General features: G+C 38.7%; 4 protein-coding genes across 4 annotated transcripts in view; 3 read left to right on the forward strand and 1 right to left on the reverse strand.

The window, feature by feature from the left end:
- The first annotated feature begins 275 nt into the window (after positions 1 to 275).
- On the forward strand, positions 276 to 6,810 carry ankmy2a (ankyrin repeat and MYND domain containing 2a). Its single transcript, XM_005739246.1, has 10 exons — positions 276 to 519; positions 957 to 1,021; positions 1,828 to 1,966; positions 2,073 to 2,171; positions 2,631 to 2,791; positions 3,180 to 3,394; positions 4,488 to 4,623; positions 4,819 to 4,947; positions 5,149 to 5,278; positions 5,878 to 6,810. The coding sequence occupies exons 1-10, from the start codon at positions 453 to 455 to the stop codon at positions 6,015 to 6,017; spliced, it is 1,281 nt and encodes a 426-aa protein (XP_005739303.1). The 5' UTR covers positions 276 to 452; the 3' UTR covers positions 6,018 to 6,810.
- Positions 6,811 to 8,187: 1,377 nt separating this feature from the next.
- Positions 8,188 to 10,155, reverse strand: lrrc72 (leucine rich repeat containing 72). Its single transcript, XM_005739247.1, has 7 exons — positions 10,101 to 10,155; positions 9,934 to 10,007; positions 9,764 to 9,833; positions 9,608 to 9,689; positions 8,620 to 8,733; positions 8,404 to 8,493; positions 8,188 to 8,321 (listed from the first exon to the last, which is right to left on the reverse strand). The coding sequence occupies exons 1-7, from the start codon at positions 10,113 to 10,115 to the stop codon at positions 8,227 to 8,229; spliced, it is 540 nt and encodes a 179-aa protein (XP_005739304.1). The 5' UTR covers positions 10,116 to 10,155; the 3' UTR covers positions 8,188 to 8,226.
- Positions 10,156 to 17,095: 6,940 nt separating this feature from the next.
- On the forward strand, positions 17,096 to 19,771 carry sostdc1a (sclerostin domain containing 1a). The gene is made up of 2 exons (XM_005739248.1): positions 17,096 to 17,407; positions 18,746 to 19,771. Exons 1-2 carry the CDS (start codon positions 17,203 to 17,205, stop codon positions 19,189 to 19,191), a joined length of 651 nt encoding a protein of 216 aa, XP_005739305.1. The 5' UTR covers positions 17,096 to 17,202; the 3' UTR covers positions 19,192 to 19,771.
- An 856-nt stretch (positions 19,772 to 20,627) lies between these two features.
- Positions 20,628 to 25,796, forward strand: part of crppa (CDP-L-ribitol pyrophosphorylase A) — a 48,576-nt gene continuing 43,407 nt past the window's right edge. Inside the window, exons 1-2 of the mRNA XM_005739249.1 lie at positions 20,628 to 21,029; positions 22,804 to 23,077. Coding sequence (XP_005739306.1) covers positions 20,794 to 21,029; positions 22,804 to 23,077 — 510 coding nt within the window. The 5' untranslated portion in view covers positions 20,628 to 20,793. The remainder of the gene's footprint in view (positions 21,030 to 22,803; positions 23,078 to 25,796) is intronic.

A 25,796-nucleotide genomic window follows, 5' to 3' on the forward strand; every position in this document is an offset into this window, starting at 1 on the left:
TTCATGTTGGGAAAATAGAATCTTTGTAGAGATTGCCATAATTGTTGTACATTTCTGTGCAATTAAAAAAAAAAAAAAACTTTCTAGACTTCTGTGGAACTCATCAGTTTTTTAAAGGGGTGTTATCTCTTGCACTTCACTGTTGTGACATATGATGAGAAAATGTGACATTATATCTAATCCTCATATTTCTTAGATTTTTTTTATTGCATTGTTCTAAAAAGTCAAAAAGTCCAGACGGTGGATTAAACGTTGACGTATTTTTGACTGTGACACATATCCTCCCTACTAGGGGTTGGCAGTGGTACGTTCCAGATGACAGCTCGTTCTGAGCTAGCCTTCATGCCTGAGCATCAGCATACTGTCGGAGCCACGGACAGTGTAGAGTTATTTGAAAACTCGGTGGTTTATTTGTGCCATTATAGTCTCGTTTGAAGCTAATATTGGCCAGAATGTCTGCTTTAAAGAAAGGAGACTTGTCACCAAGTGAAAAGGAGTTGTTTGAAGTTATTACTGCAGGTAAGCCGGCTAACGCTAATCCTTGAAAACACCATACAGCAGTTAGCTCGTGTTAGCTCTTTTGAGAAAATGTGACTGAATTAAATAACTGAACCGCAGTTAAAGCCGTGATGCATGTTTGCAGCTTCTTTATTAATAGCAGTTGACTTTAAAATTAGCTGTGTCAAAGCTTGTGAATAGCTGATGTTAGCTCAAAGCTAATCATTCAGGCTAAAATGTAGTCCCACCTCACTAATGCCAACTTGCAGGATAACATGAGTTTTAAACGTGATCTAAGTGGACCGAACTACATGGTAGATTAGAATGATTATGCAGTGTATAAGTTGGACTATGACAGACTAATTTAGAAAAAAAAATCTTAATTTAATATAGTTTAGTAGCTGTAAATCGTAGTGTTGTGTGTACTGAAATAATACTGAGGGTTTTTTTGTCTTTAGGAAACGTTCAAGAGGCCTCAAGGTTGCTGGGCTGTAAGGATGTTCGAGTCAACTGTTTGGATGAGGTAAAAGAGTATGTCTGATCGCAATATCGAGAAAACAAAACATGCACATGTAACAAAGCACGTTATCTGTCTCGTCTCTTTTACGTATTTAATCGAACGTTGACTTGCAATGAAAATTTTTAGTTACGTTTAATTTATATTAACAGCGTATGCACTAATAATTCTGTTTTGGAGTACAGATAGTAAATCTGGTGTCATAAATTGACAACTTACTGGACATTTTTCAAAAGCTCCTCTCTACCTCGTTTACAAGGGTTAGGGGGGCGGGGACATCGATTTATATTATTTCTTGTGTCTTAACCTTGTGACAAAAATCGCATTCATCTCTAATTACGATATAATCATCAGGCCAAAAGGTTCAAATGGTAAAATAACTACATCTGAGACACCATCTGTGGTTTCTTCTAAAAAGTAAGTCTTTTCGTTTCAGGACTGCAGTTTATTTGTGGAGCACACATGATGAGCTATTTAAGACAAGGTCAAACACATGTGTTGCTGAATAAAAGGACAAATTATAAGTCACCACTCTGAAGGACTTTAGAGGACGTTTGTCCTGTCCACCTGTCAGAAGCAGATGGTTGTAGTTTGATGTTTTTTTAACTTTACTGTACCTGTAGTAGATGGTGAAGGTAAGTACAGACAGATAATAAAAACAAGCATTTTAACTGTTTAGAAGCAATTGTAGTAACCTTTTTTTTAATCTATTAGTTTTGAATTTTTTTCTGTAAACATTTCCTTATTTCTAATCTTTGCTTAAATGCAATAAATATCAGCAGCTTTTCTTAACTTTTTTGTCTTATCCACAGTATGGGATGACTCCTCTCATGCACGCCGCTTACAAGGGAAAAGCAGACATGTGCAAGTTGTTGCTTCAACACGGTGCAGATGTGAATTGTAATGAGCATGAGCATGGATACACAGCGCTGATGTTTGCTGGCCTGTCAGGTAAAACCTGTGTGTGCATGTTGGTTTTAATCGCTCCAGCAGCATCACTGAAGAATCAGTTGTTTCTTTATTAAGTGTTGTGACTTTCCTTCTTTTGTGCCTGCAGGAAAGACTGATATCACATGGATGATGCTGGACGCAGGGGCAGAAACAGACGTAGTTAACTCTGTCGGAAGGACTGCTGCACAGATGGCAGCTTTTGTTGGTACGTTTGGAGTAACGGTTAGCTTTTAGGTCTCAGTGGTCTACACACAAAGACAAAAAGACAGAGACAAAACCTTTTTAGTCAGATTTTTTTTTCTTCCTTTTTCATGGAAAAAAAACTAGAGATTGGCATTAGCTTCAGTTTTTTTATGTATTTCTTTTTCTTAACATCCCTTACCTACCTACTTGACCTACATTAGATACAAATTATTGGAACTGACTGATCTTGGGTATGATCACTTTTTTTTGATTATATCACTTCATTTTTTGCTAGCTGGTACATTCCACCATCCGTGCCCTCCATACACACTGAAGAAATCTTAGAATTGCCTTTAGTGTGGGACTAATAAAGGTTATCTTATCTTATCTTATCTTATCTTATCTTAGTATTTCCGTTTGACTGGTCATTTGTTGTACATGTGCTAAAACAAATGAACAAACTAATTTGTTCTCTCTTTAGGGCAACATGATTGTGTCACAGTGATCAACAACTTCTTCTCCCGTGCCAGACTGGATTACTACACTAAGCCTCAGGGTTTGGAGAAGGAACCCAAGCTACCACCCAAACTTGCTGGACCTTTGCATAAGGTCATCATGAGCACCAACCTGAACCCTGTCAAGGTAAAGCTTCCCTGGTTTCTAAAAGGTCATGATATAAAAATATATAATTAATGCAGCTATTGTTATTACCCACTGATACAGATTAAAGTGCTGTTGCAGTCTTTATTTATTCATTTGCAAATATTACTCTGATTTCTTCTGGTTATGGGCATTGTGCAGCAAACTTTCAAATACATTTTGTCACTGAGCAATGGGGTATAGTTAAAAACAGCCAGATACTGGTTTAGCTCTGATTGACTGGTCAACAGCAGGGATGTCCTGTGGTGCACTTGGAGCTATGAACGGAACTGAAAACAGATTTTTACATCACAGATTATGAGCAAAGACATTAAATGTAAACTGCATTTCTTTTACTAAGAAGAACCTCGGTGTTTGGTTTGTTTTCCAGATGGTGATGCTGGTGAAGGAGAATCCTTTACTGGCAGAGGTGGAGGCGCTGGACAAATGTCGCCGGGTGATGGAGCTTATCTGTGAGAAGTGCATCAAGCAGCAGGACATGAACGAGGTGTTGGCCATGAAGATGCACTACATCAGCTGTGTGCTGGGAAAATGTGCCTCCTTCCTCAAAGACCGTGAGGACAAGCTAGATGGTCTCCTTAAGAGGTGTGTGATCTAAAAATGATCTTTGTTAGACCTACAATAATCTAGTGTTTACTTTCTGTGCTTTTTGTGTGTGTTAAATAAATGTAATGATAGCACAGGTTAGAATGTGTTCTTAATTAATTTTTTTAATGCTTCTAAGCAGCTTTTCATGGTAGGGCATTTGTTTTTGTCAGTGTTGTGACCAATATGGACCGTAACAACACTGATGGTGACAGAATTGTTGGTTATTCTACCCACTCTAAGGCTACGTTCACACTGCAGGTCTTAATGCTCAATTCCGATTTTTTGATCAAATCCGATTTTGTTTTGTCTGCTTGTTCACACTACAAATAAAATGCGACAATAAACGCTCTCTAGTGTGAACGCTCAAAGCGGCCCACATGCGCAAAAGAAGACGTCACACACAACGCGCTCTGTTTAGACCCAGACCAAACCGTATTGTTTGACTGCTGGCCCTTAATATAAAGACTTCGGACTTCATGTTTCCCAATTTTTGCTTTAAGTTATTTACATAATAATGTAGATAACCTAATAATGATCCTTATTGCTGTTTTAGAGGAGCGGTGCTTCAAAGGATAGTCGCAGATTTCTGTCAGAATCTGCAGGTTATGCAGTACAAATAAAATGTTCACGTTTCTCCAACGTTGTCTTCCCAGCAGTCTCACCGGATGGCCAGGAAGCATTCGCAATTTCTTCTCGGGCGCTTCTCCGGCGCTGATAATTGGCGTCTGTCTTGTGTCAGTGACATAAAAGACGGATTTAATGCGACATGACCATTCACACAGCAGTCGCTTTCTGAAACATCGGATATGTATCAGATTCAGTACCACATACTGGATTTGAAAATATCGGATTTGTGCCGTTCACACTGTCACACCATGATCGGATATGGGTCGCATAGGGTCAAAAAAATCGGATTTGATGCGCTTTCGCCTGCAGTGTGAACGTAGCCTAACACTCAAGCCTGATCCTGAGTGGAGCTATGTCTGTTAAAACCAAAAATTCCAAAATGCAGTGAATTTTATTATTTTAAGTTATTTTTGAGATGACATCCACTGTACAGTTATAAATGCCTCTAATCCTTGTTTTCCAGCTTGCTGAAGGGTCGGGACTCTGATGGTTTCCCCGTGTATCAAGAGAAGTTTATCAGAGAATGCATTCGCAAATTCCCATATTGTGATGCTACTCTGCTGCAGCAGCTGGTGCGGAGTATCGCTCCTGTAGAGATTGTGAGTTTGCAAATCCAACTCACTGGAAAGCTAAATGGATCAAAAGGCTAGATTAAGCGATGTGTATCTTTTCATGAAAAAAAAAAAGAAAAAGTCAGAACTTTGTTTTGAATAGGCTTCATTCAAGCTTAATGTATTTTGTAATTGGCTGTGTGTGGTGGTTGATTTGTGTCTTTCTTTCTAACATCATTGCAGGGTAACGACCCCACAGCTCTGTCAGTGCTGACTCAGGCCATCACCGGTCAGGTCGGCTTCATGGACGCAGAGTTCTGCACGACCTGTGGAGAGAAAGGAGCCGAGAAGAGATGCTCCATCTGTAAAATGGTGAGCGTCAGAGCTACAACAGATTGTCGGTTTTACCTCAACAATGAAGCCTGTTGTTGTTTCTTTGTTTTAATTTGATGTGAAATTTTTAATTATGACCTTTTCTGAGAGTCCTTTCTTTAACTGACTGCTTGGATTGTTTACCTTTTTTGACATAAACGGTGTACAAATAAAGTTGTTTATTTGTTTTTTTCTCACCAGGTGATCTACTGTGGCCAAGCTTGCCAAAAGATGCACTGGTTCACCCACAAGAAAGTTTGCAAGAAGCTCCAAGAACAGAGAGAGAAACAAGAAGCAGAAGCAGCCAAACTGAGGATGCAACAGAACAAAGGTATTTTCTTCATTAGAAAGCTAAAATAAGTCACACAAAATAGTAACACAAACATTTGTCCCACAGAAGCTACTAAATGTAGCTTCTGTGTTAAATGTTACAAAATGTGTGTAATGACAGCGTTCTATTAAAGTAGAATCAGTTCCATTTTAAGGTCATTTTAACATCAATATCTGACTTTTTACTTAAAATCGTCTGCTTCAGGATCAGTGTGAATAGAGCCATCATGTTTCAATATTTTTCTTTAAATTTCACTTTTGAGAAAACCCTTAAAAGCTCTAATTTTCTGCTTATGGATTTACAACAAAAAATATTTTCAAATTTTAAAAAAAATTATGCTTTTCTTTTTACATTCTTAAAAAAAGAAAATTTAAAAAAGGGAGGCATACAAAATAACATCACTAATTAAGAGCTCATTTGAATTTTCTCCCATATTTAAATAAACTCACAGTAAAAGCATGCTGTGAAAGACTATATTAAAATATGATCAGTTTAATATAGAATTTTAACTGACGGTCATCAAGAGTTGATCAGGAATAAAACACAAAGCTGCATGTGATTAAAAAAGGTTTGAATGACTTGTCTTGTTTGTCTTTCAGAGGAGAGTAAAGCTGTGCAGGATGCCACAGACTCCATGCAGGAGCTTTCAGTAGACACTAGCAGTGAGGTCACCCCTTCAAACACTGCAGCAGAAACGGTAACATCAGACCCTGCAAGCACCCCAGCTGCTGGCAACTGATGAACATCTGACAGTTGAAGACAATGACCATCTTCTCTAGGGTCTATCCACACACCACAGATAGAGAGCAAACTGGCCATAAGAATAAACGCCAGATAAAGACTCGAAGAAGGACTCATATTTATTAACAATCTAAGACTCTCACCATAACGGCAAGACACATCTGAGGAATGCCACAGTCTTTGTGTCCTTTTTCTAAGTTAACTTTTCATATGGAATTGTTATAATATCTGAATGTGAACACTGCATAGGCTAAAGTGTTTTTGGTAGACGTCACTGGGAGGGATTCGTAATGGCTCACATCCATTATGGAAAGCAATTCTGCCTTAAACTGTAGCAAACTGTGGGAATGAAGTAACCAATCAGAGTTGTTTCTTTGCAGTTATTTGATGTATTTCTGGGACGTCTTTTGTACTGAAAACATTATGGGAGCTGTGAGTGAAAGGCATGGCTGAAAAATGTTGACCAAAAATGTATATTTTTAAATATAAATGCCATCAGTTTATTTTTCGTGAATGATGAGATGTGACTTTAATTCTCAGGATTTTCCAAATTCCGACTAAATGGAAACATTTACTCCAGCATCCACTGTTGAACAAGGACATCATGTCAGGATGGCAAGTGTCAGTTTGTCTTGAAAGATCTCACTGTTGTAGTTTTGATGTTCTTTCATTTGTTGTGCACCATGAATTATTAGAGAAGCTGAAGTCAAAATATCAAGTTCAATAAGGCTGTGATTGTTCTGAGAGCTGGTGACTTCAAATACATTAAACAGAGACCAACTTCACTGAAATATGCTGTAGATTCTCATTTTTTAAGTGTATTTATTTATGTTTGTTCACTCACTCCTGAAATTATCAGGGTGTGTTTAGTGCAATCGATAGCATGTAAATCCTGTGAAACACACTTGCCCCTGATCACAAATCATCACAAACTGCACATTACTTTTGTGTTTCCAGCTGTGCTCGATGTGCCCTATTGATTTGTTTCGAGTCTTCCTGAGGCCTTGACAAACATATTCAGCATAGCTTTCCTTTATTGTTCAAAATGCCAATTAACACTTTAAACTTTTACCTATAAACATTAAAAGTTACCAAGATGCATTCTGGGACTTGACACCTTTTCATAGTTTAGTAAAGACGTGGAAAATCATTTTGGCATAAGCATAAATGTCAGCGATGGACGAGGAGGCAAAGCGGTTCTGCTAATCAGAAGGTGGTTTATCCAGTATGCATGCCAAAGTGTCCTTGAGCAAGATACTAAAACTCAAATTCCCCCTAATGCATAGATATGAGTCCATGATGGGGTAAAGACATTCAAGGATTAGAATAATGAGCAATATTGATGTGCAAATTTGTGAACGGGTGAATTGGAGAAGTTCTTTGAGTGCTGGTATTATTTATCAAGTGTATTACTTTGAGTTTTTTTGGTCAGATTAAAGTGGAAATATGTATTTATGATATATTCTGAGTGATAACTGGACTATAAATCAGTTTTTATTCTGTAATTGTTAGCTTTAACTTTGCTAATTAGGACCAAGCATGAAAACATCAAGTATATATGTGACTCACATTGTTTGTGCTGCTGTAACTTTACTGTATGGTTTCCATTGGTGGTATTTGACATCCAGAAGTGACGCATGTGAAAGAGCATGGAAATATCTTTTACAAGGAATCTGTAGTTCCGAGTATGTTGTCCAGGAAAGAACTGGTTAAAATGCGACGCTTCCTACTGATTTGAAATCAAGTCTGAGTATATCCTGTTCAGCAGACAATAAACCACATTCTCCTGTCCATTAACCCATTAAACTCTCTTGTTTAGTGCACACTTAAGATGACTGTACAAACTGTTACTGCCAGTTTGCATCTATCATTTCATTTTGCATTTTATTCTGTTTGACATTTGTTTTAATTTCTTTTCATCTCTGGGGTCATCTGTGGCTCACTTTGTGTCAAATAACATTTTGGGGTATTTCAGATTTATTTTTACTTCCTGTGATTGTTATTGGTCTTGGGGGAAATCTTCAGTTGTAGCTCTTTTTTTTGTCTCAATCCTTCACTGTTTTGGTTTACTGGTACTTTAGGCTATTCAAATTTACGTTTGCAGTGCACCTTTTGCTCTATTTTGAACATATCACAGAAATAATGAGAATGGAGGAGAAACTTTGCACTGTGTAATGACTGAACTTGCATAGGAAGTTAGGAAGCTATCACTGGCATCTTCCAAAAGCCACAGACTGGAGGATGCGGTGACAATCCTGACTGTAAATCTGGAACGACGTCTTCCTCTCTGCTGGCTTCACTTCTAATAACACAACAGAGACAGTTCCTGTGTTTGTAATGACAAACCGCGTGTCCGATATGTCAGAACATTTCAACATCTTTACCTTTTCCATCTAAGATCTGGAGTGAGGGCAGGCGATGGATTACATGTTGGCGATAGCCAAGTTCATGAGAGATGGGGTTGAGGAAAAAAGCTGCATTTTAAAATACACAGTATAGTCAAACATCCACATTTGCAAATGGATCTTTAAAGCATGAACAGAATTTCTCAGGCCAGGTTGTTGATCTGTGATGGGTGTGGTTGATGGTTCAGGACTCACTGGCATTTTGGAGCTGCTGCATCCTCCTGAGCTCGTGCATTGTGTCCTCCGACCCTCTGATCAAGTTGTTGTGAAGAAACAGGATTTGCAGGCAGGTCAGATGACTTAGAGCACCTGTGTGGGAGAGAAAGTTTTAAAAAGTCATGACTACATATCGTTAGCTTCATAGCATAAGTGCCTAAGTCATTTTTTTGTGATGACATAGGCAGACGGACAGGATGATGCAGCAGTGGTAGGGGAGTAAAGTTAGGCAAAAATCTCAATTTGACCAAAAAATGACTTAGGCACTTATGCTATGAAGCTAACGATATGTCTTCTTTTCTAGAACTTTTTCTTCAGGTCCCTACAGCATATCTATACGCACAAATGTGCATGTCGAGGTGAAAAAATTACTTTTAATAATTAAAAATAATTTAAGCATTAATTCCAGCGCATTTTAGAGTAAAATGTTTTTTTCACCACTTTATATTCATCTGATTTGTGTAGTAACTTTAAAAAAAATCAAATAACTAATCTAAAAATACATAAGTAAGTATATATGAAAGAAAATAAATTGTTAAATGTTAAATCATTAAAAAGATGGGACTGTGTTATAACAGAGGAAACTATTTATTATTTCAAAATAAAAGTACAAAAGTGTTTGCCACAAATGTGTTGTAGCCTCCCCCAGTATTTCAGGGAGTTTCAGAATTTAGCTTAATAAGGACCTTATATACATGATTTTTTTCTTGTAATTCAGGTGATGCTCTTTCTTAAAAGAAAGACTGCAGCACTTGTTTCAACACCTAAAAATTAAAGTACCTAACTAAATATGTTGCAAACTGTGAGTAAAAATAGAAAAATATATTATACGCATATTTAAAAAAAATCTACCATTAGACTTTCTTTTGACCCAGTAAAAATTACAAGTTTGTGTTTCTTTTTGTTGTTGTTGTTGTTGTTTTTTGTTTGTCTCTTTTTTTCATTCAGGGGAGAATGAGAGGTTAACCTGAGACAGACTTGATGTTGTTATTTTGAAGGTAAAGCTCAGTCAAGCAACAGTTGACGGAACGGCAGCTCAGCTCTCTAATCTGCAAGAATTAGAGAGAAATAAATTTAATCGTCTGTTCCATCCTGTATGCAAAAAAAGCTGTAAGTAGATTACCTTGTTGTTGTTCAGCCACAACATCCTCAGAAAGTGAAATCTTGATAAATCAGGAACACTGATGAGTTTTCTGTTTAACACAATACAAACCGTCTAAATAATCTCTGGAAATTTTTCCTCTGTAAGTTAAAGATATACATATATTTTAGAAAAGTAAATGCTTTTCTTACTTTGTGGCAAGGCTGACTTGACAAACATCACAGTCCCTTCTTATTCCACGCTTCTGGAGAGAGTCTTCGATGACCTGTGGGTAGTAGGAAAAGGAAAAAAAGGGGTAAAACTTACATTCATGGCTGTGAAATGGTTGTGAGTGGTGTTGAGTTTAAAGCCGATTCACCTTGCCCACCTCCATCTTCTGCTATATTTCCTGACCAAGGCACACCTGTTGCCAGGATACACCTGTTGAAATCACAACAAACACAAAAGTTGCTCTTCTATTTCAAAAAAATATGTGATTGTGATATGTGATGTTGTTGGTTTTGCTCTCATAGGGCTGTGGGAGATTTACGCACTTTTTGTTCATTTTTGCACAGGTTAAAGAGTTTATGTTTGTAACATCTGCAGGACAGCCAGAGATCCAGCAGAGGGCAATGCTTCACCAGACCTGAGTGGCAAAGTCAGTAGAATTCATTTAGGTTAACACAGTACATGCAGCAACCTAAATGATTAGTCAGATTTTTCTATTAACGCCAGCTGCATTTCAGCCACTTAGTGCAGTGATTCACATTTAAGTAACAACAGTTTAAGTCTCCATATGTGGAAAGTCATGTTTAAAGTACTTTTTTCCCATTTACTTTATCTGAAATTTGACTGTTTGTTTTTATTAACGTGCTTGCATGAACTATGTGTGCAACAAGGATGGCTTTTTGACCCCAGATACTATGTTACTATGTTACTAGCACTAAAACCCATTTGTGAAACTGACAACGGGAAAATTTGCTAAGTTACTTGTTCTACATTTCTTTCTTTGTCATGGCTCACTCGTCTTCACATTGTTGGAAATAGTTTTACTTGCATAAATGTAAAATCAGGCTACACTGTTACATCTTCAACATTACATAAATATTTTAAATAGAAAATATGTGTATGTAAAGTTTTAATAATCATTTTCATTTACAAATATTTACATTATTATTTTATTTAGGTCCTTCATAGACTTCCATACATAAAACTGAAATTATGGCTCTTGAGGAACTTGTGTTTGGTCACATCTATTCTCAATCTAATCTTAATTGACTTAATCGCTTTTGATTAATCAAAGTACTGATATACTGTAAATAGCCTCAGCTTGCGGTCAATTTGATGGGTGTTCAATCACATTTCATAATCTTCTTTATCAGCTGGAACAGGCTGATTGTAAAGTGGTTGCATAAAAATGAAAACTGTCAGTGGGAAGCATGATGATGACAAGAGTGATACCACTCCCCCTCTTTTGTTTGTATTGTACATACAGAAGCTGACTAGCTTTGTTTACCACAAATGCCTGAAATGCGAAAACAGCTTGTTATAAATGGTAACTTAAGACAGCTAGCAGCATTTCTAAAACTCACAAATAACAACACATTTATTTGCCTTACATTGGCGTTTTCTACCTTTCCTTTTCACTATAACATTTCGAAAGTGTAAAAAGCAAACTGGCTAAACTCTGTATTGGATTCCACTACGACACCATGAAATCTTGTTGTTCTAAGCACCTCGGAGGACCTGCCAATGTTCCTCCATAAATTTTGTTTGTCACATTCTTTTATCTTTTTGTGTAATCCCAGATTATGATGTTGAAATTTAGGGCTGGATCAGGTGACCCTGAATCCTCCGTTAGTTACACTGCATTAGGCCTAGGCTGCTGGGAGTTCCCATGATGGACTGAGTGCTCACTCAACCCTTTTCATTTCAACATAATTTCATTTAATCATTAGTTATTATTCATGTGTGTTTTATGCTGTCATCCCAGCCGGTCATGGCAGATGACTGCCCCTCCCTGAGCCTGGGTCTTCCGGTTGTTTCTTCCTTTTGAAAGGGAATTTTTTTCTTCCCAGTGTCGCCAAGTGCTTGCTAATAATAACAGTGTAAATACCAGACAGGTAAACTCTAGAGATAGCAGCAGTGACTGAGACACCAGCCACGGTTTGTTCAGCTTCTGCTGAGAACTTTTCCAAACTGTGTTGCCACATTGACCCTTCCTTCTTGGCTTTGTTCCAGGTGTTGTGCATACCTTTTGTACCCCTCCGGTTGCCCTCGCCTCACCTCTCATTACTGCATACGGGCACTTCCTGGTCATGCACACACTCCTGCTTGTCAATATGCTGTTAACCCGGCCACCTTTCATTTCCCATGAGGGTTGGGGGAAGCGTGTTCCTGCTGCTGAGTTAGAGCGTGTGCAGAGAGGGAGTCGCTCTCACCTCTTTTTTTTTTCTTTTATATGGTGAGGACACAAAAGGTAGAGCCTATCATGTTTACCCTTCGGCTTTCACCCACTCCCATAAGAAGCTCAGAGGGGCGTCAAAGTGTAAATAGTCCTCTGAGAAGAGTTGGCCACGTTGTCCTTTATTTTCTCTCGGAAGTAGAGTGAATGAGCCCCCGGTGTTCCTGTTTGAGGAAAAACAAAAGAGAGAGGAAACAATAACAGAAGCTCAGTGTCAAGCTTAATGACAGAAACCAATCACCTGCGGAAGGGATAGAAAGGAATTACATTTATGCAGGTGTGGTACTACACTGCAAAAACACCACTTATGAATGAAGCTTCCAATTTAATGTCCATCTCCAAAGTCATATTAATCTGTCTTGAGAATTGTATGTAGTCAGTAGCATTGATCATGTTAGAAAATCCTGAAAGGTGTTGAGCAGGCCAGTCAACGTCTTTCTCACAAACTGGGAAAACCATTTCATTATGAACGTTTCTTTCTCTCCTGCACAATTTAATTTTTCTTTTCACTCAAACTTTTTTCTTACTTTCCTCCCTTATTTTGTCTTGTTTCTTTCCTTCGTTGTTTTCTCCTTTTATCTTTCCCATTTCTATTTTTCCTTACTTTACTTAATTTGTTTTTCTCAAGTCTCTTGATATTCGTTTCATCCTGCTAATGTTGTTTCTATTTGTTTTTCCTTCTTAATTTCCTTTTTCCTTTCCATTTTATCGTTCTTCTTTCTCTTTCCCTTTTGTTTCTGCCTTTCTGCCTTCTTACATTCTTTAATTTGCCCATCCTAACCCACTTCTTTCCTAAATTTTTGACAATTCTTATTAATTTTTAAACAAATTTGGAAAATTTTGATTTTTAACATCGTAGTCCATCTGAGTATTTCTTCCATCTCACTCAGCAGAAGTATGACATCCTCAGGCTGTCTCTCCTGAAAAGGGAGACCAGCCCTAAAAAGTGTTTGTGTTATAAATAAAAGCAAACAGGTAAGAGATCTTGCATATCAACTTTCATTCACATGAGCAACAATTAGTGCCTGTGCATGACACCGCTTTTCATATCTGTAAGTCAAGCCTGGATTGAGTGTTCCCCACAAAAGTAATTATATCTCTTGTTGTTTTGTACAGCGAACATACAAAGACTCCAGTTAGTCTGGGCACTTGAATCATTAGACGTGTAACTGACAGGAACTGAGGGGTCGGCAGAGGGAGGATACAGCAAATTACCCACACACAGTATCAGCTTTCATCACTGAATTCAAGGCAAGTCCCAACATGGAGTATGTCTAATGTGACAACCTGAGCAGGAGGTACAGCTTAACCCGGTGTCTTTAACCGTCAGCCTTGCAGACATTTGCAGTTAATTTTCTAGTATCACTACTGAAGACGAGCACTTTCATCTGCACTTATAATTATCAGGTTTAGTCATGAGTGATGCATGTTTTTCCTTTTTTTTTTTAAAAACTTTCTGTGATTGGTCTGGAACACAGAAAGTCAGAGAGGTTAGATTTTTCTTTTATTTTGAAGAACATGCTGTAAAATTGTTCATAGTTCAGTCATATTTACCTTTATTTAGAGTCAAAGAGCATATTATTATAATTAATCCATTATTTTCATTTCCAGCTCAACTCTATTTTTATTCTTGGACTTCATTAGACGAGCATGAGTCACCATTCTTATGTAGCTTATACTGAATGTTGGTTCAGTCCTTAAGTTCATGCACAGTTTGAAGCCAGCTGTTTTAGCTCATGTTTTTTTAAGCCCACCGTTCCTTTAAGCCTGCTTTGGCTACTCCTCACAAAAAAGAAGGTTTGAACAGCAGGTGGGTGAGGCTGTGTGCCTGAGGTTATCATATAAGGGACATCCACTCTTTGACATGATAAATAGCCAAGAGTAATTTTTTTTTAGGGTAAAACTGAGAGTTTAGAGCAGTTTGAATCTCGAGATTCTGGCTCACAGGGACTCTGCATATACACAGACCTCATTATTATGAGGTCCACTTTATAGACTACCTATTCTGGACAGAGTATATATTTTTCAGCCGCATGCAGTTTGGATTTGTCTCATGTTTTAAATTTCACTGTAATTTAGGAAATGAAATTCACACGCACATGGATAGATGGATGGATGCCACATTGTGAATTATACTGACTTTGCTTTGCTGACTCCTGCTTCTCTCGTGCCACCATTAAGTTCACAATTGAGGTTGTATGAGTGCCATGAAATAGCATGGAGATGGTGTGATGGTTTGCACTGTTGCCTCACAGCAAGAAGGTTCTGGGTTCAAATCCAGACTGAGCCTTTATGTGTGGAGCCTGGCCAGCCTGTGTTACCTCCAGTTATTTGAACTTCCTCCTTGTATAAAGACATGTAGGTTGAGTAAATCAGTGACCCTAAATTTGCTCTAGGTGTGTATGGTTATCTGTCTCTATGTGAAGGTGGTATACCGTGCAGCTTGCCCTATGACAGCTGGGATAGGCTCCAGCTTTCCTGCAACCCTCATTTAATATGCAGAGGCGAACAGATTTAGCACAGACATTTCTGTTCTTCCCAGGATGACCCTAAAATTTGATGACCCTAAAACTTTCGCTGTAGTACCATGTGATCAGGTATAATTATTAATTTGTCAAATCAGTAATGATGTTTATAAGCTAATATTTACATTGCCATTGTGTTCACTTGTAATCATCACATTTAGGAGTAATTAGCAACTTTGAGGAAATCACAGGCCATCTTCCCATGAACCTCTACCAAAGAGTCTTTTCATGACTAGATGAGCTGCGCCCTGCTGGCGCAGTTGGAATCAACTGGAATCCACCATTTATGTGTTTGTGTTGAAAACACAGACGTTCCTGAACCTCCCATAGCTACTATCAAAACTGTTGCTTTTTCTCTTCTTCCATCCTTATACAGACCACTTCGTGTAAGGTACTTTTTTGTACTTGGTAAGAATCAGCAGGTTTGGCCTGAAGTGAAGTCCCGATGGCTTTAGCAGATATCACTTACATTGGGAAGAGGCTCTGCACTGAAGAAATCCACCACTTTCCAAAGAGCTTGGGAAAGCCAATATCAGCTGCCATGACCGCAGTAATGGCACCATATTGGGAGCTGAAAGTTGACCTGGAGAAGCAATTACAGTCAAAGTTGGTAAAACAACTTCAAGGTCAGACATGGCGCTCATTTGTTTCATGAGGAGGATTGTTGTTAATGAGCCAGCCATCCACAGGGGCCAGCAGGCAGGGACTGTTAAGCTGGGCAGTGTGGTGGCAGAGGTTTTGGTTGGTTCTGGGGAGCCATGAAGCTTCCCAAACACTGTGTGATGATAAAAGATCTGGAACAACCAATGACCCCAGGAAGCACCATATAAGCTGTACAGGTGCATTAAGAGTTTCATGAATTATTTCTACATCTTTTTCAGCTGACATAAAAAAAAAGCCTCAGAATTTAAGGTATAAGACTTTCACCCAACAAGGACCATTGCTGCCGATTGCTTTCCAGGATGCATTTCCGCCAACATAAGCAATTACTAACGGTACACTATTTATATGTGTTTTAGAACTTATGTAATGATGCTCACACTTAAGCGCATTTAACCAATTTGGGTTTTCACTGCTCTGTTATGTTGTATATCCAGTGCAGGTCTGGAATATTTTAATATTTGTGTTGCTGAGAAATTATTATCTAGTAAATAATATTTAATTAGAGCAAACAGAAATCAGTCATGGTATTCAGAGTTGAAGTAATCTGGAAAAAAATGCAACCACTGATTTAGAAACTATAACTGTACGAATAAGCAGCAAATAATTGACTTTGATTGGTCAAAAATGTTTATTTAAATCAATACTTTGTCCTCCTCTTTGGACTTAAAGTGGCCCATACACCTTTAAAGTGGCCCATACACCTTTAAAGTGGCCCATACACCTTTTTAAGCACCTTATGCCCCTTCATGCCACTTAAAGGATACACTGATACAAACCAGCTTTGCTTTTTTATAATATCAACAGCAGGAGTCACTAAAAGCTAATCTGTTTATTATGGGAACCCAGTAGCAGTCAGTCTTATTGTATGACACCTCAGTGAAACTATTACTTCAAAACACTGGCACACAATAGAGCCCCTTTTTTTTTTCTTAAGCAGAGGAACAAATCTGATTTAAGAGCGTTTTGGAAGTCAGAATCATTCCTGATCTCTAATAAAAAAGGACTGACTACTCAGCTGCCTTTTCTCAAGAAAGGAAAAGTTTTATATGATTTATCTGTTTTGACTTATTCTCTGTATTTAAGATGTATAGCTAAACTATTGCATTCAGCTAACTCAAATTCAGACAAAAAGCTGCAATGGACTTCCAATCTAATCAGCATTTCTTGGCTTTTCTGCCCTCCTGTAGCAGATTAAATTAAAGGTTAAGCTCTCTGATATTTGATTTTGGTACGCAGTTTCCAAAGAATACATGCAAACTTGTAATCTTGTTTCCATTCACTTGATTCTGGTATGACAAATGAGATTATAAAGAATTATTCTGAATCATGATGAAATTTCTTTAATGAAATCCCAAAGATAGTTTTACCCACACTGTGCCTGCTTGCTGTTCTTATTTGGCTGAGTCAGAAATTAGTTTTTATGCCGATAAAGGTCAGAGCTGTGGAAACTTGGGAGCATTATATTTCTGTTTACTGCTGTTTGTTAATTTAGCCCAAACTGAATCTGAATGTTTAAGTGAACCAGCAAAACCTGTTGATGTGCCAACTGCTCACATAATCCCATCATGCTCATCACCCTTTCTGCATACTGTTTAGCTCTCCAAAATGAAAAATAAAAAACTGGGCGGGGTTGTCTTACTGGGGTATACTTTTGGCGACCAATCAAATCTTCTCGATGAAACGCACCTGAGAAGCTGCCAAAGCGAGAGGCGGGCGGGCTATATAAAACCCACTGCCCTCACATGTGTCCCTCAGCATCGGTTCGCTTATAAGAGGCGACTGCTTCTCGTTTCCAACGTTACACACTCTCTCTGTCCCCAAACGCAGCCATGCATCTCAGCGCGCACGAGTCTTGCCATTCCCTCTTCTTGTTTTGCATCCTGCTGAGGAGTTGCCAAGCCTTCAAGAACGACGCAACGGAGCTCCTGTTCTCTCACGTGAGCGCCCCGGTGCCGGAGGTCCAAAGCAACGTCTCCATGAACCGTCCACGAACCGGCGGGAGAGGAGCGGGCAGCGCGGCGCACGACAGAAGCGGTGAGTGGAGTGAAGGGACGCATCTTGTTTCAGAGGACCAGAGGATGCTCCTCTGCTTTGGTATTTTTGGAGTTTGCAATGAAGTTTATTCTGCTTGAAACTTACTTTAGAGAAAAAGATTCTGCTTTGTTGCAGAATGTGTTTTTTTTTAAATTGCTTATTGTAAATTTCTGATGTTTGGAGGTGTTTCGCATGATATGCGAATATATCCTACCATGTGTGCCTTTAGCACATTGTAGACTCTTTTTGCATCTTAAGAAGCTTGAACGTTTTTAATTTATCTGGTTATTCTTCTCTATGAAAAGGTGTTTGCAACTACAACTAAAACCAGTTTATGAAGATCAGGTTATAATGCTTTTTAAACCACAAAGATCAAATGTCTTTTAATCAGGCACTTAATCCCATCATCACCATACTGTTCCCATTTACACATTCCTACATTCTTAAAAGGGATTATTTTACACTAAATCATCACCAGTTTGCAGACATGACTGGAAGCTTATCGGAGTGTCTAGACTGGAAAGACATGGAGCAAATTTAGGGGTGTTATAAAAGGGAAAGATGGGCAGTGAATGCAGTGAATTTGAGCACACCAACCCCCCCTCCCCCCTCCCCAGTGATATATTGCTCAGTGTAACACACACCTGATTGGCTGGGGTCCAGACAGGGATGCAAGGCTCTATCAGGCCGAGCAGCGGACTGGATGAAAGTGTTCTCCCATACCATTGTGGCGGATTACTAAACAGGGGGAGGGGGTGAAGTGGCAAAAGGGAGGGAGAGATCAGGCTGGAGCCTTCCTTCATTCATCAAACACTGTCACTGAGAAGGGAGGGCATTGTATATGGAGTTGTTTCAATGGACTCAAGCTTGGGTTACAGTGACAGAGGGGAGAGCAGTGGGACACTGTTTGTAGCCTACGGGAGAATAATGTTGCTGTACAGAAGTAGACCCGCTTCCCAGATTTAAAGAAGAGAGTTTTTCTGTTTCACAGTGCTGTAATTACTGAAGTAGAAATGTCAGGGTGCTCCTCTTGTATCGTGTGACTTGCCAGAGGCTGCAAAAGGACTTATGACTAGTACAATGGGGGTAATCTTCAATCAGACCAAAAACTAGAGATGCAAAATTGTTCTGCAAGGAAAGCAAAAACTCTAAGTATAGCACTTGATTGGAGCTTTGCAACTGTGAGAATCTTCTGCTTTTATTTTTCACTTTCAAAAAGAGTACACAAAGAAATCTGTGAAGTAACTAATAGTCAAATAATTTGTTGCAGCCCAGTTTCTGTCTAGCTGCCTACATATATTTCTTCATATTCTCACACGTCTTTGTTTCTGCCTACAGAGCAAAGTCAAATTGGATGCAGAGAACTGAGGTCCACTAAGTACATCTCTGATGGTCACTGCACCAGCATCAACCCCATCAAGGAGTTGGTGTGTGCAGGCGAGTGTCTCCCAGCTCAGATGCTGGAAAACTGGATTGGCGGAACCCATGGCAGAAGGTTCTGGAATCGACGGAGCAGCAACCAGGACTGGCGGTGCGTCAATGACAAGACCCGTACCCAGCGCATCCAGCTGCAGTGCCAGGATGGCAGCACAAGAACTTACAAGATTACAGTGGTCACCTCCTGCAAGTGCAAGAGGTACTCGAGACAACACAATGAATCCGGAAACAAGTTTGAGGAGTCGGCCCTGTCGCCACCGAGGCTTCTCCACAAACACAAATCTAAGAACAAGAGAAGGTCGGGGAAGAACAGGCTGAGTGAAAACTGGCACGAGACTGAACCCTGAGAGACACTGAACATGCAGAGTGACTGTAAACCTCAAGAAGTTTTGTCTCAGTGATGTTAAGACACGACATCCAGAAACAGCAGTTGTGGATTATGTGTGTGACTGGGACTTGATTTATGTGAACTGGTTCCTCACCATGATGAAGAACTCCAAGCAGGACTCTGAGAACTTTTCTTGACATTTTAATCCACATGCTTAAAGCTAATATGACCAGGACTTGTCTGCAGAATGTTCTCCAGCCATGAACCATGCATAGACTGTCCTCTAGCCCTGTGCATGTGTTCATATAGTCATTTGATATGCAGATGGAGATCTTTAACTAACGAAGCGCCAACACCAATAAACACTACCCAACATCTTAAAATAATATTGTGTAAATAGATGTACATATATAAAATTCATGCTTTATAAAGTATGTCCATTTGTATAAAATTTTACCATGTAAGATTTATGATGTAATATATTTTATTTGGCAGCGAACCTGATAAGTGTGGCTTAAGTGCAGTCAGCATGTGGGTGAATCCTCTGGAAAAAGCTTTGTCATCAATCAGTTGTGTAAAAATAACATTGTATGAAATAAATATCCTTTTTTTTTAAATCATATGTGTTGTTTCTAGTAGGAATTTTTGGTTTGATGTGTTTCATCTTCAAGAGGGTTCTCATTAAAACTTAAAAAGCCTCGGACATAAAATGCACCAATAAATTTATATTTTTCAGGTAAGAAAGCTGGATGGATTCAGCACTGGCATATAGCATGATTTCTGCCATAAACACATTTCCACCTATCTGCAGTGTAAATGGTCTTGAAACATCTCAGGAATTAGGACCTCCCAGTCCTGACCAGTGGTCCTGCGGACAGGAGCAAATATTTCCCATAATTCTTTTTTGGAATTACTACTTTACTAAAATGGGAAATTAAACACCGTAACGTTTAAATTATACTAATACAAACAATAAATGAAAGAACAGTAGATGAAACTGATTATGATGCTTCTGGACTCAATTAAATAGTTTGAGTATTGTTAACATTAGGGAATTACCGGGCTAATTGTGTTAATCAAAAATAAAAATCCCCTGGACTTTTTTGGAAACCAGAAAGACATACGTACAAATGAATGCATAGAATAAAAAGTACATTATAGGTGCACAAATGTAAGTATTTCTAAAAGTTCTCTCTTTTACATCCTGCGTTTTCCTCTTTAAGGACCACATATTAAAGGGAAAACACTGTTTTCTTACTTTTCTTCAAGTCACATAAATTTCACAAAGCGAAGTTCACAAACTGTGACCTTTAATCCTCTGTTGTGAAGTGTAGTTAACTTTTTAAAATCAAAATAAATACTCTACGAGCTGTTGTAAGTTCATAAATTTTACATTTGCAACTTTCAAACGCTTTTATATTTATTTTGAAGCGTTCACCGGAAGTGTTCGCCATCGATAATCTGCCCGCTTCACAGCGGTGGTTCCCCCTTTTCCTCTTTTCCATCCACGTTTTCGGTATCTTACCCACCCCGCCCATCAGAAGGGAATGGATAGCTTTGGAAAGTAACCTACAGTGAAACCCCTCACACCCCTATCTGTAAACATATTGAGGTCAGTAATATGAACACGCGGGGTGATAACTGTGAACCGCACAGGCCCGCTCATCCCCGGATTTTCACAATGTGCGAGGCCGGGAAGAGCGACCACCACTCGGCAGAACGCTGCGTGGACTTCCCTGTATCGGTGGTTCTTCCTGCCGGAGGCACCGGAGAAAGAACGGGACTACAGACACCAAAACAGTTCTGCACGTTTCTTGGCAGACCGCTCATAAGCTACACTATTCAGGCTTTCGAGAGGTAGGAAACGTCTACGATAGGAGAGGCGACAAGATTCAATCCCCGTTAGTTATTAGGGAGACACGGAAACAGAAGGAAAAATGCCTCAGCTACTACCACCATGGCCGGATTAGTGGCTCGGGTGGCCCATGGGCAATATTTAATCGTTGGGCCCCCGCAGTGCACAGTACAGTCAATATCTGATTGCTCATTAATAATCATATTAAAAATATATATAAATACTGAAATTGGGGGGAATCCTGGTTTCTAATTCAAAAGAAAACAGCTTTGGCAATTTGAGTATTTGCTTTGGCTTCAGCAAATATGGTGGGCATATTCTCCTATTTTGTGACATATGCACAAAAATTGTGGATCATTTCTATTTTCAGTACATTTCCTGGCTTCCATTAGTTATGAAAATAATTTAAAATAGAAAAATATCTCATTCCCACTCATGCATTTTCAGCCCTAATACAGCAGTCATCCCTATCCATTTGAAAAGGAGCTGTACTGAAAAAATCTAAATCTGGCCACTTGTTTTACGCAGTCCTCTATTTGATGTGCAGATGTGGCATACATACATGTTATGCTTTGCAGGCGACTGAACCCTAAGATCAGGTGTACTGTAGAACTTCTATTTTTACAATAGAAGTTTTTATGTCGTCATCCGATATATATCGTTATATTGAACAGCCCTATGTACTGATGCAGTATGAGGAAAATAATTACTTGGAAATAAGTTGCATAATATTTTTTTTGTTCCAGTAGATTTTTCTTTGCATGCATATTGGGATTAGCTAAATTTTGCACAACTGGCAGAGGGGGTCAATTGATAACTTTTTCTCTGTCATGCTCCTTCAGCTTTTCTAGCATGTTAATTCTACCTTTCTTTTTCAACCTATAACAGTCCATTAAGTGTTTGTACCCTTTCACATGCTTTGTCCAATTTGGTGCCTCATTCTGATACACCAGAGACATTTTTGTGACTTATTAACCTTTGTAGGAGTAAAATCTGTTCACTCAATTTTTTTATTTTACTCAATTTATGATTGTCAAAGCATTAGGGTATTTTTGTTCAGCAAACAAACATATTTTCTACAGATTTTTGGCTCAATAACTAAAGTGATGAAAAGATGGAGCTACTCTGTGTTGTGATCATTGTTTGACCTCCATTACAACAATACCAAGACAGCTGGTTTTTGAAATCTGATGTGTCTCCTAGCTTGTTGTCAGTTTATGTGCCTGTCAGAAAATTAACAAGCAGAAAAGACACAGCCTGTGTGTCTGTTAATTTTCTATAAAAGATGAGATGATACATTATAGTCATAAAACAAAGGTGCTGGCTGGCAGATTTTTGAACTAGTGGACATCCACTAGTCCCCCCACTTCACTTCTCCATGCTAAGCTAACGGTCTCTTGGGGCTACTTTCCTATTTAAGTCACGTATGTGAATTTAATGTAAACTGTTTGCAAGAGAAACAACTATACTATTTTTTACCCAAATGCATATGTTTTACTAAATAATAAGAGTACTTTAAGCTAAAATAAAATTAAAACAAGCATTTTTAGCGTGTTAATTGTCATATAAATATTATACATATTTATATTATACATGTTTAAGTGGTCAGAAAATGTCATCCAGTGTTTTGGGAACTTTTCAAATCTTTCCTGACTTTTTCCACATTACACAGCCTAAAAAATACTAAATATTTGAATACTTGCAGTCCCAATTCTCCATCTGAGGGCTCAGTTTACAAATCAGGCATTTCTGAGCTGATGTTTCTTTTTCTTGCAGTATACCATGGATCCAAAGCATTGTGGTCGCTGTTGCCAAAGAAAACATGGACCTGATGACGGACATCATCCAGCGGTTTAAGCACAGAAAGGTTCGTGCGGTGCCAGGAGGCTCGACGCGTCACAGGTCGATATGTAATGGAGTCCTGGCTCTGGGTGAGGAGGAGAGGCCAGCAGTGGGCAGACCGAAGGTTGTCATCATACATGATGCTGTTCGGCCTTTTGTGGAGGAGGATTTTCTGTACAAGATAGCAATGGCTGCCAAGGAACAAGGGGTTAGTGTGACTAAAATGATTAATATTTAAAAGATTAATCACGTATTGGAACCTAACCTGAAATCCACCCAACATGTTGTTACATTTGCTGCTTATTTTGTGTGTTGTTTGGAACAGAGTTTTCATCCTTAGATTGTCTTATTTCCAGCACCTCAAATCTGACCTTTCCTGGAGTAATCTGTTACATGGTCATGTAATCATCCTCTGTGTGTATGTTCCTCTTTTGCTTCTGCCTTGTAATGATTGTTCTTAAAATATCTTCAAATGTTAATATGTACACAAGCTGGCTCATAGCCAGTAAAAAAGAGGGAAGACAACATTGGTTGTGATGCCAGTATTACTTTATTTACAAAAGTAAAAAATAATAAACATGACATCTGAGGAATCAGAGGTATAAGTCGTGGCATGGAGGCATAGATAAGTGAAGTGTAAGTGAGGTGGTCTGGGCATCAAAGCGAGAACAACAAATGGAAACCTGGAGGTGTCATTCCGAGGAGGTAGAGAGAGATGACGCTCAGGCTTACTTGAGGTATAATGCAAACCCTGCACAGATCAGTCAGTGGAATGACTCTGTCCACCACCGAGCCTCTGCAGGAGAAAACCTGGCAAAGCATACGAGAAAGGTACTCGGCCTAACTCGACTCGCTTATCTATAGGGAAAAGAATACAGAGCTAGGGAGCACACAGCTCGGCAGGAAGACTGTAACAATATATACATGAGAGGTAACGAGGGAAGGAGAAACAGATGGGGAACTAAACACAGCTGAAAGCAATCTAGACAACGAGCAGGGGGAAGGTTAAACACAATACAGTAGATGTACACAAGATACAAACAAACCACTATCAAAATAAAACAGGAAATAAAACAACTAAACATGGAAACAGCAAGGCAGTGGAACACTAAAAGGCAAAAGAAAACACAGAGACAAGACTGGAGGAACAGAATGGAAACAGCAACTGTTAAGAATAGTAAAGTAAATACTAACCCAAACATAGAACCACAAACCTAAACTGCACGTCCTGAATAATCAGCTAAACACAAACAAGAGCCACTGGGAAAGTATAATACATAAAACCAACATATAAACAATGTTATATTTAAAAATAAACATCAGTCAAACATAAATCACGTCAAAAAAACAATGACAAAAACAGGATATCTGAAGGTGCTACCGTCAACTAGGAAGGAGTCATTACTTAAAGCTAGGTTCTAAAACCAAACGTCCTCATTTTTCTATGGTGTTTCCATCTTCTCTACCTGTCCTGCCACCACCACTTTTGAGTCTTACACTGCCATTACATTAATAGCAGTGTAAGGTTGGACAGCTCTTTTAAACTCGAGAAACAAATCTCCTCTGTGGTAAAAAGCAGTTTCTACCAGCTGCGTCAGATATCTAAAGCAAAGCCATAACTTCCTTTGAAGGACCTTGAAAAGCTCGTTCACGCTCTTATCACTTCCAAATTAGACTACTAATTCTCTCTACTCGGGCCTCCCATCTTCCTCTATTCACCGGCTCCAGTTAGTTCAAAACGCAGCTGTGCGTCTCTTAACTGGTACTAGAAATTCTGCCCACATCACACCAGTTTTAGCCAACCTACATTGGCCCCCCGTTGATTATCGTATCAATTTCAAAATTCTTTTGCTTACCTTTAAAATTTTAAACAATTTGGCTCCCAGCTATCTATGCGAACGCCTTCATTTGTATATCCCTAACAAGACACTTAGATCTTCCAATCAAAAGCTCCTGACGCAACCGAGGTCTCGTCTGAAGTCCAGAGGTGATCGGGCCTTTGCAGTCATAGCTCCCAGACTCTGAAATAACCTCCCTCCTTATATTCGTTCTTCCGAGTCTTTTAAATTGCGTCTTAAAACGTATTATTTTAGTCGGGCTTTTGATTCAAACTAGTATGTTATTTCGTGGCTAGTTTTTGTTTCAAACAATTGTCATATTGTTTCCTGCCCTGCTTTTAACTGTTTCTTTTGTATTCTGTCTTATGCTATTGCTCTGACCGACTGTGAAGCACTTTGGTCAACTTTGTTGTATTATTATGTGCTATGGAAATACATTTTGATTTGATTTGATTTGAATAATAGTGGCATCATTAGGACAGATGTCATTAGATGTGAAGGTTAAGTACCACATGACTGTAAACGCATACAAAACAGCAGAGTGTATCTAACAGCGATGGCAGGTTGAAGGCAGGATTGGACACCACTGATGTGTCTGCTATGTGCTCAGCAGACACTGGGTTTGCGGTGAAACCCAGTGTCTGCTGAGCATACACAGTTATTTTCATTATAAACGTGTTCTCTGTTGTCGTAAACAACACACCTAGAAGAAGAACGACTATTAGTGGCTCTAGCTGAATTTCCCATTAATTGAATTCCCCAATGAATGAGGTGAATTTCCCATTGATTTTCTTCACTGAAACATAAAAACATTTATAAATCTATGAATTTTAAGTCTTAAACCAAAACAACAACAAAAAACAACTGCAAGGTGACTTATGACTTAAAAAAGACATATTTATGTTTAACAGTAAAGGAACGACACATCCCATAACTCATTACAAATCCCAGCGTCCAGTCACAACAAACAACTTCCAACCTTCTCAAATGTAATCCTTGCCATTACTGCAATGTTAATATGGTTAATATTAATGTTGTATAATAAAAATTATACATATATATATATATATATATATATAATATATCAGA

Source organism: Pundamilia nyererei, unplaced genomic scaffold (assembly GCF_000239375.1).
Source record: "Pundamilia nyererei isolate P.nyererei 1_Seehausen unplaced genomic scaffold, PunNye1.0 scaffold00090, whole genome shotgun sequence".
Classification (NCBI taxonomy): Eukaryota; Metazoa; Chordata; class Actinopteri; order Cichliformes; family Cichlidae; genus Pundamilia; species Pundamilia nyererei.

What these genes read in the sequence shown, in the direction of transcription:
- sostdc1a (XM_005739248.1), top strand. Translation starts at nt 17,203, where the DNA reads ATGCATCTCAGCGCGCACGAGTCTTGCCATTCCCTCTTCTTGTTTTGC. An exon ending in CGCGGCGCACGACAGAAGCG is followed by an intron (nt 17,408 to 18,745) that starts GTGAGTGGAGTG and finishes TTCTGCCTACAG; the next exon opens with AGCAAAGTCAAATTGGATGC.
- lrrc72 (XM_005739247.1), bottom strand. An exon ending in TGTGGCTGAACAACAACAAG is followed by an intron (nt 9,690 to 9,763) that starts GTAATCTACTTA and finishes TAATTCTTGCAG; the next exon opens with ATTAGAGAGCTGAGCTGCCG. An exon ending in GCAGCAGCTCCAAAATGCCA is followed by an intron (nt 8,494 to 8,619) that starts GTGAGTCCTGAA and finishes TTTAAAATGCAG; the next exon opens with CTTTTTTCCTCAACCCCATC.
- ankmy2a (XM_005739246.1), top strand. Translation starts at nt 453, where the DNA reads ATGTCTGCTTTAAAGAAAGGAGACTTGTCACCAAGTGAAAAGGAGTTG. An exon ending in GTTTGAAGTTATTACTGCAG is followed by an intron (nt 520 to 956) that starts GTAAGCCGGCTA and finishes TTTTGTCTTTAG; the next exon opens with GAAACGTTCAAGAGGCCTCA. An exon ending in GTATCGCTCCTGTAGAGATT is followed by an intron (nt 4,624 to 4,818) that starts GTGAGTTTGCAA and finishes ACATCATTGCAG; the next exon opens with GGTAACGACCCCACAGCTCT.